This window comes from Primulina tabacum, chromosome 13 (genome assembly GCF_025594145.1).
Source record: "Primulina tabacum isolate GXHZ01 chromosome 13, ASM2559414v2, whole genome shotgun sequence".
Taxonomy (NCBI): domain Eukaryota; kingdom Viridiplantae; phylum Streptophyta; class Magnoliopsida; order Lamiales; family Gesneriaceae; genus Primulina; species Primulina tabacum.
The window spans coordinates 24,300,365-24,314,320 of record NC_134562.1 but is presented as its reverse complement, the minus strand read 5'-3'; the positions used below and the strand labels follow the sequence as shown (position 1 = coordinate 24,314,320).

At 34.8% G+C, this 13,956-nt stretch overlaps 1 protein-coding gene across 1 annotated transcript; it reads right to left on the bottom strand.

Moving 5' to 3' along the window:
* Window positions 1-6,197: 6,197 nt before the first annotated feature.
* LOC142523085 (uncharacterized) lies at window positions 6,198-9,803 on the bottom strand. Its single transcript, XM_075626731.1, has 2 exons — window positions 9,568-9,803; window positions 6,198-8,079 (listed from the first exon to the last, which is right to left on the bottom strand). The coding sequence occupies exons 1-2, from the start codon at window positions 9,712-9,714 to the stop codon at window positions 6,805-6,807; spliced, it is 1,422 nt and encodes a 473-aa protein (XP_075482846.1). The 5' UTR covers window positions 9,715-9,803; the 3' UTR covers window positions 6,198-6,804.
* Window positions 9,804-13,956: the final 4,153 nt, after the last annotated feature.

Genomic DNA, 13,956 nt, shown 5'->3' with positions numbered 1-13,956 from the left:
AAGTTCTCACTTTCTCTCGATTTGTTTAAAAACAAACTTCTGGTAATTAAGAAGATCCATTCTTCTATCAACTCGATAAAACAAAAGATGGAGTTAATAAATAACACGAAGTAATATTTAACGATCAAATATAAAATATTAAGTGTGTGCTTCGAGCAGCATATGATATTTCTCAACAGAGTGCTCAAGGACATTTTTCAGTGCTTGATCAAATTCCAGTGATTCAGATAAAGTGGAGAGTGTTGAGAGCTAGAAACTTAAATGTCCGATGATTGTCTTTTAAATACTCAACATTCCAACGTTAGCATTTTTTAAAACGGTCATCAAATATATAATTAGCAAGCGCATACAGAGAATGTTACTTGTCATTGTCTTTTTTCAAAAATAGTATAAAAAAATTAATACTATTAGTCACTCGCTAAAAAAAAATTAAAAATTATTCATTTAAAAATAACAAAAGTTATCAAATTTAAATAATTATTAATTTTATATAAGTATGTAACAAGTGCAACGGTATATTAATATTAATGATACATATATATATATATATATATATATATATATATATATATATATATATATATTAGTAAATGAACAGGAAAAAAATAATAAATGTAGACACTTGCTTATATAAAATATTAACTTATATGACTTGACAATTAACTTCAATTCAACGGCCTTGATCGGTTGTCAATTAACTTCAATTAATATATATATATATATATTAAAAACTAAAATAAAAGTAGAAGAAATCAAATTTTTTTAATGAAATTATATTTAAAATCTCAATATTTTATTTTTTTTAGTAGAACGATTGTCATTGTGGCTGAATGAAACTCCGTCGTCGGGTGAATTACGAGTTAGAATTGGGGGATACATCCACCCTAACAGAATGGGCCTTCAATATTTGGAGAAAGCCCATCAAATGGGACGGCAATTAATACCGTTCCATGTGAAATTTATTCGATATTAACATAAAATGTTAAAAAATTGGTATTTTCAATATTTTTGTTTCTCAACCATGTGTATTCCCATAAAACAAAATAAATTGATACTTACCCTAGCCTATGAAAATTAAATAGCTAAATAATTCAAAATTGATCAGTTTAAATATGATACCCCATGGACGGTCCCACTAGGGTTATGTTCAAACTAGATTTGTGACCCTTGGCCCATCCCCAACCAAGGTGGAAGGCCCATCACGGGCCCATGTACTCTCCTATAAATATCATGTTTGAGTGTTCAGTTGATTAATTTACTATATTATTTTTCAGCAGCACCCTTAGCTGCTCTCCACTTATATCCTCAGTCTCTGATTTTGATTCGGGAAGAACTGATGTCCGAGGCACATAAGTCGAAATTTTCAGTCCACCCTGGAAGCACCAAGATGTACCGAGATTTGAAAAAAAATTTCTAGTGAATGGAATGAAGAAAGACGTAGTTGTCTTTATTTCCAAGTGCCTAACCTGTCAACAAGTCAAAGCGGAACATCAACGACCTGGAGGAATTTTTCAACCATTAGAAATACCAAAGTGGAAGTGGGAACACATCTCCATGGATTTCGTAGTAGGATTACCAAAAACGAAACAAATCACGATGGGATTTGGGTAATCATTGACATATTAACCAAATCGGCACATTTCTTACCAGTTCGAATGAATTACAACCTGGATAAATTAGCCACCATGTACATGGATAACATAGTGAGATTACACGGGGTTCCGACAAATATATTATCCGACAGAGACCCCAAGATTTGTATCACGATTTGGAAAAGTTTTCAAGAAGCCATGCGAACCAAAGTAACTCTCAGCACGACCTATCATCCTCAGACTGATGGCCAAACTGAAAGGACAATTCAAACCCTCAAGGATATGTTGAGAGCATGTGCTCTGGATTTTCATGGGAATTGGAGAGAACAGTTACCTATGATAGAATTTGCCTTTAATAACAGCTATCAAAGTAGTATCGAAATGGCTCCGTAAGAAACACTGTATGGCCGAAAATGTAGGTCACCTCTGTACTGTGATGAAATCGGAGAAAAGGCTATCACTGGACCAGAGCTTGTTCAATTAACCATTGACAAAGTAGCTATAATCAGGGAAAAACTCAAAGCAGCTCAAGATCAACAAAAGAGTTGGGCCGATTTAAAGCGAAGACTGTTGAAATCTGAGATCGGTGAAAAATCTTATGTTAAAGTATTCTCTATGAAAGGAGTGGTTCGGTTCATCAATTCCGGAAAACTAAATCCAAGATACGTCGGACCCTTCGAGATACTAGAAAAGTCGAAACCCTAGCCTACCGACTGACTTTACCACCATACATGTCAAGAATTCACAACGTCTTTCACATCTCACAATTAAGGAAATATGTCCCGGACTCGAGTCAAATTCTTACAGTTTCACCACTAATGATCGAAGCACACCTGAACAAAGAGCTGAAATATGAAGAGGTCCTTATTCGAATAGTGGACACTAAAGATCAAGTGCTGAGACACCGAACCATCCCATATGTAAAAATACAGTGGTCAAATCATATTGAACAAGAAGCAACTTGGGAATTAGAAGAAAGAATGTGCAATCAATATCCTCATATCTTTAAAAGATCTAGCTAATCCAAGTTTCGAGGGAGAAACTTCCAATAAAGAAGGTGTGATGTGAGGATTCGAAATTTCAAAGAAAATCATGTAAGCAATCACAAATTAAGCTCAAAACTTTAAGCTTAACAATAAACTCAACTATAAACTTAAAATTCCAGTTAACATGGATCGAGGAAGTAAACTAAAAAGCTTAGGGATTAACGCAAAAAGGATATACGCCACAAAAAACCACAACAATCGAAGAGTCGTCACCGGAGGAGTAAACCCCCAGCTCATGAACCTAATATTTTAACTCAAGGAAGTTCATCCTTTCTTGTCCTAAAAGAACCTACAATGATGCTAGGAGAGGAGCTAAAGGACTAGACAAAATTAATTTGCAAGAAATGACCCTTAAATTAGCCAAAATTACCCATGAGTTTGGATAAAGTTTGACTACCATAAGGCTACTTGGACCATCAACCTTGGACATTTGAGGAGGCAAGTTCGGCTGAATGGAGGCAAGGGAAAGGGCACTTTTTCACCTATAATTACCACATCACATGATAAGAAAATCATTACTAAAAGCCTCTAAAATTTCGGCTTCCCTCCCTACACTCTACCTCTCGGCCGACGCCATTGGAGAAGAAGAAGGAAGACTTGTTCTAGCTATTTCGTGTAGTGAATTGCTGCTTATACTGTCGTAGGATCCAGTCCGAATTCGGCCACCGTTTGTCCAAGTTTTAGCAAGTTTCGAACCGCACGTTTGAACCAACGGTAAGTGGGTTTTTGTTACGTAATCCTTTGTATTTTAAATTTGTGTAATTATATCATGACATACTTGTTTGTGTGTCAAATTATTTTCAAAAATTTTGGAAAGATATTTTTAAAATCTCGATCGATGTACGTTTTGTGTCTTCTGTCTTCGATGACCTTTGATTCCGTTGAGTCCTTTCGAAATTCTGATAAGAACTGTTTGATAAATCTGATTTTTGGTAATACACTGTTATGATTTGAGTTGGATATGGAACGACGATTATAAATTTTGTCTGTCCCCCTTCAGTGGGTATAAAACTGTGTTTTGGCCCCCATCAATGGGTATAAAACTGTGTTCTGTCTGACCCCCATTAGTGGGTATAAAACTTTGTTCTGGCCCAACCCTTAGAAAATAACATATGTGAGACAATTTGACCATGGATGACGAGATGAATAACAGTGTTTTGTTTGTTCCGATTTGTTCTGTTCTGAATTGTCTTGATGGTCTATGTTCTACATTTCGACTCTGATTTGGTTAATGTTATGATATGATAAGTCGATATAGTAAACTTCGAAATTTTGTTTTAAATTATCATTATATGTATATATGGTAATCGATCGACTCCCACTTGCTGAGTGTTTCCCAAAACACTCACCCTTACATCTCTTCCCAAATAATACTGAGGAACAAGAGAATGGTGAAGAGCAAGAGACATTCTGGGGCTAGTGAACACATCAAGAGATCTAGGATCAAAACTTTGTATTTCGCTTCTGCATTACTGATGTAATTTTTATTCTGTTGTCATTGTGAAGACAATATTTATTATGAAAAAAACTATTTTTTGGCTATTTTCTACGAGACTTAATGGTTTTCATGAAAATTGATAAACAAGGTCGGATGTCACCGATGCCTCGGTCTCGGGGCGTGACAAGTTTCTTCCTACGCTGCTCCCCGTGTCCACTGCGCCGACTCGATATTTCTGAAATCCAGGTGTCATATTCTCCATGCAAACATTGTTTGCGTTTTCTAGTTCAATCCAAACATTTAATAGAGTTTCCGATCATGGACTTGATTTAATGATCAAAGGCAGAAGATTTGTTCGAATGGATATAAAAGAAGGAAAACTCTACTAATCTTGGAGTAGTTTGGTGTCCAGCCTAATTTACGTAAAGGTAACATTATTAAACACTCTATGGATGTTTAAGAAAGTTTCGATCGCCGAAACTAGAAAATTTTAACTTCTATTATGCCTTAAATGCGACAAAACAGTGACCCAACAAAAATTACATGAGCTTTATCATTGGCTTGTGATAACTTGATGTTCGAAATCAGCTTAACTAATTCGTCTGAATCCATAGAGGAGAGCATCTCCTAGGATAACAGGAGAAGAGCCCTGCCCACAAAATATATTCTATTTTGTGTTAGTATAAAAGTTTCCCTAGAAGACAATCAAGATATGGTAACATGCATTCAATTTATACTTTTTTATATATTTTATAAAAGTTCAGTGATATTCAATGTAAATTTTTGTAAAATTTTAAAAAAATATGTAGTATTCAAACTTGACTTTTAAAAAACTTTCCAAAAGTTTAGATAATCATAATATCAGATAGACTTTTAAAGCCTAACATCTTATGTTTAATTATTTTCTATAATTTTTGTTAATCTACATCTAAAATCAAAATTCATATATGATAGTGAATAAAATTTTTTATTCACTTCATATTATATAAAATGTGTGTGTGATTGATTGATACATTAATATACTTTCAAATATTTATTTACACACACATATATAAGGATAATTATATGAAATTATAAATTAAAATTTTATAAAGTTATACTAATTGCAATATTTTGACATACTTATACTATATTTTCATCTACATACAACTGTTTTTTTATTTTGTTGTTATATGTATCGTTAAAAAAAATGACATATATTTTCATATAAAGTTTAATTAAAATAACTGAAATTATTTTAAGCTTTATTATTTATTAATATTGAAAATTATTGTTGCGTATTTTTTAAAAATATTAATTAATTAATTAAATATATTGAATTGATTTGAATAATTGAAATTTAATTGTAATAAAGTTAGTAGTAACTTATTTATCGTCTTTCGTAAAATAAATAAATAAGTAAAAATATTTATATTGATAGATAAATTTTTTTTAAACTTCCGCTTCATAGAAATTTTTTAAAAAAATCATAATAATAATTACAAAATTCATAGAGTTCTATGAAAATATTTACAAATATCAATAAAAGTCCTGCATATAAATCTACAAGATTATGTGAAATTTTTAGAAATATATGATATTATACAAAAGTCGGTATAAATCTATCAAATCCAAAAAATTCTATTATTTAAAAAATAAATAAATCTCTATAACGAATGCACATCTTTTAATTTCAAGGATATGGTGAATAACCTAGTAGGATACCTGTGTCCAAAAAAGAAAAATATTCAATCTGTTTATTAAAAGAGATAAAATTATATATGGAAAGGATTACATCCAAATCTCTTGAAACTAGTACAAGATGATTTTGGAGAAGAGCAGGTCTTTTATGAAACAATTTCACGGATCTTCATTCGTGTATGTGAAACGTGTCATTTATGTCCATATTTACAATAAAAATAATACTTTGGAAATAAAAAGTAATATTTTTACCAAATAGAATATTCGTCTCACAAAATTGATCCGTGAGATCGTCTCACATAAATTTTTGTGTTCAGAGAATATAACGATGCAAGTATGCAACCGTGTTAAACTAAACGAAATCTAGATGAAATGTGTTGATACGAACTTTCAAATATGTAGAGAGGACCATTCAATCTATTTTATTTTGTAGAAACCACGTATCAAGAGAATTTTTTGTGCATATCTGATAGCAAGTTATGTGATTAGAGCCTATAGCCAAACCTTATGAAGTCCTAGAGAACCAAGAAACACACGAACTTGATAAAACCGGAAGATGCCAACGATTGACGAATCACACATATTTTACCTCCAGAGCATCGTTCCATGTTAATTTATGAAAATGAAACGGTGAGGTTTTCCACTGAAAGGGAAGAACACTAGTAACACGAGGGCGACATTGACATTGACATTGACATTGAAAGACTAACTAAACATCTTGTGCCTTGAGAATATTTTCTACTCGGGTTTTCCGGCTAAAAACTTCAAAAACTGAAAGGAAAAAATAGAGGGTGAAAGTAAACTGTTCCAACTGAGAGTAAATTACTCGTCTCTTGCCAATGTCAAATATGATGACATGCAGATTTGTCGACGAAATCTCCATCGGCATTGTTGTTCTGTTGCAGCAGTTCTGGTGATGGTTGTGGCAGCTCTCAAGGTTCATGTTCATTCATAGATGTGTTTTGAGAATCTACCATGGCATTTGGCTCGGATAGATCCACATCAGAGTTCATGGGCACAATTGGAATGGCATTTGTAATTGTTCAAGTCATGTCTTTGTTCTCCGACCATATACCTTTATTTCTTTAGGGTTGTTCTCAATTGTAACAGACTGTACTGCTTCCAAAACATCTGCTTCTAAAAGGTCACAATGTGGCTTCTCGTGCAGCAAATGCTGTTCAGGGTTTGGAGATGAGACAGATTCCTCTCGCTGATCCTGAGGCATTTCCACATCTGATAGCTTCAACTGATCAACGGAATTTGGAGAAATATCCGGTCCTATGATATTCACTGCTTTAGGTGAATGAAGGCTCCAACGTCTCTGCTGTCTTTCCGTACGTTTTGATATAGAGATATCCTCAACTGATGCTGATTCTATTCCAGATTGCCACCTTGCTTCCTCTTTAGGATGTTTGGAATTTGTGCATCTTCTATAAGAAGCAACTGACGTATTGAACACCGTCTCATGCACCTTAACACTTTTAGGATTCCCCTCTTGCACTGCCACAGCCATTTCATGTGCCTCAGAAGAGCGCTTCACCTCTGAGAGCTTTGTAAATTCGAAAAAGTTCTCAGATATTGATAATTTGTGTACTGACGGTTCTCTAGGCGAATCGAGCAGCTTCTCACCATCAATGGGTAAATCAAGCTCACTTTCTCCAATCACAACGCTTTGTTCTTGTGAAGAAAGACAAGTTCTCAAGAAAATCTCAGAATCAGATAAATTCTGAACAATGATCGATTCAAAACCGGGAGGCCTTTCAGGACTTGAAACTTCCCGCTGATTATCGTTAGTTTGCCCCTCTTCCTGCTTCTCTTCTTTACCTGCACCACAAGTTTGACCATTCATAATTTCTGATGGATTGATTTCAAGTTCTTGTGGCATATCCCTAGAGTGTTCCATATCATTAACTGCCATCGAGCCTTCATTTTGATTCTTTTCACTGTTTGCATCATTTTCAGTTAATTTTTCATCAGCTTCCTTATGTTCTTCGATACGATCAACACTGTTGCCTTTTGGTTGATTTCTTGTCTTCCGCTTCTTGTTTCCATCTCTCTCCCATGCCCACCTCGATTTTCTCTTACGTTTTTTCTTCTTACCTTTTGTGCTTGATGTCCGAAAGGTATTTTCCCCAGCAAGCATGTATCTCTTGCTCCGAGTCAGTACAATATCGCCAGATTTGCAAAGTATTCCAAGATGATGTCCCAGTAATGTCAAATGTGCCCATGGTAAAGCATCATACTCTTTTACGATAAACTGAGATATCTCGTCTTCAGTAGAACCATTATTTTCATTCAACTCTCTAAGAGCCCTTTCTATCATCTGTGAGGTTAAAGGAAACATTCTGTAACAAAAACTTCATAGAGATACACTTGTGTTTATAATGGAAAGCTAATAAATGAAAAATACATGAAACAAACAAATGAACCAGATATTGCTCCCCAATTTTTCCAATTAAAAAATGCAGTACAGTTTAAAAATGTTTGCAACATGTGTAGCCGCACACACTTTCCAATTGACAGCAATGGAAATATTTGAACTTCTAAGCCTCTGCAAAATAATTTTAATCTCCCAAAAAGTTAATTTTCCAAGGGAACTTAAAGCAAGGAGAATGCCTATTCAAGAACTGGAGATTATTGGTTAGATCCTTTGTGTCAAAAACTATTTTCTAGTGATCCAATAAATGACAAATAAAACAAGATAGCTAAAAAAGATTTGGACTACATAGAACTAAAACAATTCCGTTACCTTTCTGAACCATGGTTGTTTGATTCATTCTTATGGTTACTAAAAATGTTATTATTAGTAAATCAACGCCACACATGGTACCTAGATGTTTGATCCTTCATACTTACAGAAAACATTTAACACATGGGGTAGGGCAAAGTATCAAAAAATTAGCATCATTCACTTAAATAATACTCCCGATGAGTAAGAGGGATATAATAAAAATGCACAACTAGTCATCAATCAAATCGCCAATAAGAAACCAACAAAAATGGAATCTTTTTAACGAAGATGTTTCAAAAATGACCAACTCGAAAAATACTTGAATGAGCCTAATCAAAACATCCCCAGAAATGAATCAAATATAATCAATGCTTCGGTTATATATTTATTATTTTGCAAAATTTTGAATCAATCTAGATTAAGAGAATGATTGCAACTTCTCTAAAACTCTTCAAGGGCTGCAAAGAGCAAAAGGAAACTGCCTATGACTTCTACAAAGGCACATGCATCATGATAAAAGAAATGACGCCTCTTCTGTTTCCAAAGAAGATAAGTTCTAAAAATTTACTTGAAAAGGTGGCAAATAGAACTGCTTATACAAACATCAAGCAAAAACCATTGCTTCAACATTTTCTGCAGAATTTTAATCAATTTGCATTTCCACACTTGCTAACACTTGTCCAGTGCAGCATAGCGAAGTTTCAACTTCTGCATCCTATGTGAGCAAATGCATAATTCTATAAAGCAACACCAATTTCAAGAGTACAATATACAATAAGCAACAAGTAAAAATAAGATAGTTTGTTTGAATTCAAGAAAGCATAAAACATCACATGCATACATACATGATACACACACATACACGTACAGATGAACATAAAATCAACAAAAAAAAATCTTTTTTTCCCCTCTAACAGACTCACAAAGCCCTCACTATAAACAAATCGGAAAATGCACAAAATCAACGTCCATGAATCTTACATCAAACACACAGAAAACGAAACGCAAAACGGATAAGCCCATTATCACAAACACTAGTACACACACACACACACAAAAGGTTCAAAACGAGAAGGTTACCGCAGAATAAGGAGGATGATCAGGAGTTCTATGCTCAGAAAACCACTGGTTCAAGCGAAATTGGAAAACGGTTTTTTGTGCTGGATTTGATGGCGCATTTGGGCAAGTTTCCGCAAGTTTCATGACAAATTCTCGAAACTTTTCCATCACGCCCTTCTGCTGGCGATGGGTCGGTTGCCGGTGCCCTTGATAAACGAGGGTTGTAATTTGTAAATTTATCACCTTTCACCCCATATTGGGCACCATTTTTAAAAGCCCAATAAAAATTCCATGGGCGTACTCAGTCACGAGTATTTGAAGTGGGATTGTTACAAATACGGTATTAAACGAATTGAGTCGGTTCGTAAATTTTTTGAATCAGTTCGATAAATATTTGGTTCGTATTCGAATTAATCGAACTCGAGCCAAACTCAAATATTGTCAAATTTTGTTCTAACCGAACTCAAGCTCAAATTATTTTGTTCGATAGTAGTCACGCGCAAGAGTTACTTGCGAGCCTTAAAACTTTATTGTTATTATATAATTACATATTAAATATATAAATTTCAAGCTCTCGAACTTTAATACGCGAACAATAACTCAAATAGCTCACGAATAAGTCTGAAGATTTTAAGCCGAACTCAAACAAATAGACTCATCAATCTAGAGTTTTAAAAAATCGAGTTTGGGTCATCCTCCTTTATCTACAGTAGAAAGTATAAAAAGTTGACATTTAAAGAGAACTAAGATGGTAGAATAAAATATTTGAACGTTATAGGACATTGTAACGAGCTTATGGTTTCCCTGTAAAATGAATCAAATAAAGAATGGGATGAGATTTATTAAATCGTATATTGTTCTTATAGTGCACCAATGTAAGGCCCGAGATTTTATGGTTTTAATCCGAGATTATTTAATTTATGAATTTTGGAATTTTGAGTCATATTTCATGATTGTACAATGCCATAGGATTGAAATTGAATTAAAAAGAGTTGTGAGTACCAAATTACAAATAGTGAAGAATTCAGGGACTAAAGTGCAATTAAGAGGATTTTGGGACACTTGTCTTCACCATGCACTTTGATATATATTATTTCTTTCATTTCATCAAATCTCCAGCAAGAACAAGAGCTTCATCTTCTGAAATTCCCTCAAACTTCATTTCAACATAGAATTTGATTTTTCAAGATCTGATTATCAGAATTTCGATCCGATCACAGTTCTGTGATTCTCTCGTCGACAGCTACAACTGGACGTAAGTTTTATTGAGTTCTGTTATCATTTGAAATTATGTTATTGGAGGAATTATTATTTGATCATTATATGGTGTTCTGGATATGTTAGACATCGTAGAATCGAAGTCAGATCGAAGAACAGATTGATTATGGAATTGTTATGATTTTCTGATTATATTAATTGGAAATTGAACAGATTTGGATTATTGACTAATTCTGGATTGTATCGGATATTGGTTATGATTTGTAATGAATATCTGTTGATATTGTGTTGACGGAGATATCGGGATTGTGCCGTTATGCTGTTAATTTTGAATTAGATTCAGATTGATCGGATTTAATATGAAATTGGGAATGGAATGTTGATATTACTATTCTCGATATGCCATTTCAGATTGACAGAGACAGTCTTGAATTCAGAATTTCCAATTCTTCAGACTAAGACTACGAACGAAAGGTATAAGTCGATGTTAACCGGGAGATTAACTTGAGTCAGATTGGACTCTAGTTTCCCTAAAACCACATACTCTATTTTATTGCAATTGTTTGACATTGATATGATTAATCTATTGATTTATAGAAAGTAGAGAATAGCCGATAGCTATTGAGCGAGAGTCATTGACAGAAGGGCCAGACAGTGATAGAGTGGTCATTGGCCCATTGCACATTGTCATAGGATAGCTTTGGCGGATATGCCAAGTCTCTGGCGGATATGCCAAGACACTGGATTATTGACTTATATCGATATTGCTTAGGGGCGGATCGACTCCTATCGCTGAGATTCGATATATGTGTTAATGTCCAGGAACCGGGATCCCTAGATTAGAGATGAGTCGAGTCGGAGATGACGAGTTAGAGAGTTTTGTCTATATTCACTAATGTGTCATAAATTAGGATCCAGGTTCTTAATACATGGTTTATGCTTTTGTATATGATTTTATGCATCGCATGTATACATTGCTTATACTGAGATTTTATTCTCACCGGAGTTATCTGGTTGTTGTCGTGTTTGTATGTGTGCATGGCAACAGGTGGGACAAGATCATGGTCGAGGAGATGATGAGAGATCATGATTAGAGTGGAGACTACGGACTTTGACGTTGCTGTAGATAGGATTCAGCACTTGACATTTAATTGTTGAACGTTAGTTAAGGTCGATGTTTGTTGTACAAGACTTGTACTTTTATACATATATGTATATTAGATTGAACTACATTACGTTCCGCAATTTAAAAAAAAAATTTAGACCCAGATTAATTAAATGATCCATTTATCCCAATGACGATTAAGAAGATGATTAGCGTCCGGGTCCCCACAACAGGTGGTATCAGAGCGATAGATCCTCTAGATTGAGATAGAAGCTAGTGATCGGGGTAGATTGAGTTTTCTTTCCTGCTTGTGATTGCTAGCATGTATTACTGCTTTAATACATGTTTACCTGAATTAGCTGATTTTATTGGTAATGTGTATTAATTGAGAATGAATCAGAACCAATTCTTTATCAGCAGTAAGATGATCAGAGGAGGACTGAAACATGTTTGTCGCATTTGGTTGCTAACCCTTTTGATAATCAGATATGCCTCCTCGACGAATCCCAGAACAGGGCAGTACTTCGAATCCTCCAATGGATGTGACAGCAACACCAATGGAAACATTGCTGAAGAGATTTCAGTCGTTCCATCCACCGACTCTGAAGGGTACTGAGACTTCAGTTGATTGCGAGAGTTGGCTAGATGACATTGAGATGCTATTTGACTCATTGGATTATACAGATTAGCGGAGAGTGAAACTGATTGGGCACCAGTTGCATGACGTTGCAAAGAACTGGTGGATCACGACAAAGAGGGCTTTGGAGCATCGAGGTACGACTATTGTAAGGACCGTGTATCGTATTATCGTAAATCTTATGTGATTATCGATAATGTATGAAATTATCATGTGATTATGTATTTGATGTGTATCATGACAATGAATTGAGAAAATAAATGTTGATTATGAATTGACATTGTAAGAGCTCGAGTGGAGAAGCCGGACGTCAATATAGTACAAAAATCAATATTTGTACAGAACATGTGGCGCCCGGGCGGTAGAAAATGACCGCCCGAGCGCCAAGGTATGTAAACTTAGTGTTCGGGCAGAACTTGCGGCGCCCGAGCGGTAACTTTTGACTGCCCGAGCGCGGCACAAATCATACACGGGGGCAGAACATCTCGCGCTCGGGCGCGAGAATTCTACCGCCCGAGCGCGATAGCGATGAGGATAAGAGTAACTCTTTTTCCTCTTTTCTTCTTCAGTTTTATTCGATAACTTCGAGAGAAAAGTTGGAAATTCGATTTCTTTCTTCTGAATCGACTTCGAAACGCTGTCTAAACACGAAACAAATTATATATTTGTGATCTTCGCGTCGAGGGCTTCTGACTGAGGTAATTTTCTTCTGGTTCCAGCAGCTTGAAATATCAAAGTGCTGGAATAGCATGTATTTGAAGTTGAATTTCCTATATGTAGTAGAATAACCGACAATAAACTCATATTCGAAGTCGGAATTGAATTATGATCTGATTTGGATTTGATATGAATTTTTGAAGTTTCAAAAGATATTTGAAACTCATATTAATGATTTGGAGTATGTTAATGATTGGAATGAGTATGTTATTGATGTAGATAAAGTATTATACCGATATCTTCAGGCTACATCAACTGGAAACAAAGAATTGAGGTATGTTGCGACCGGGTAACATATGACAAGTATCTGTATTATATGATATATGTTGGATTGATTTGACTGATTGGATTGAGAATATGTGTCTATATGCCTTAATTGTTGAGTTTATGTGGCATACATGATATTGAGATTTGAATATCGATGTATAAAATAAATGTTTTGTTAACACACATCGTTTGATGCATACATCGATACATGACATGCACGTTGAGCTATGATCCTTGGATACCCTGATATGATTTGATTGGATTCTGGGGTTTGTGAACACAATGCTATGTTTGGTATTATATGACCCTTAAAAACATAGACATTTATGGCCCCGATGATTGGATATGAGATTTGGGATTTGATGGCGCTTTGTCGACGCTATCATACGAGTATCCCTTATTGAGGCCGGTGTGCCAGCTCGAGCATTGATTTGATAGCGATTCGTTTGATTCTGACATGTGCTCA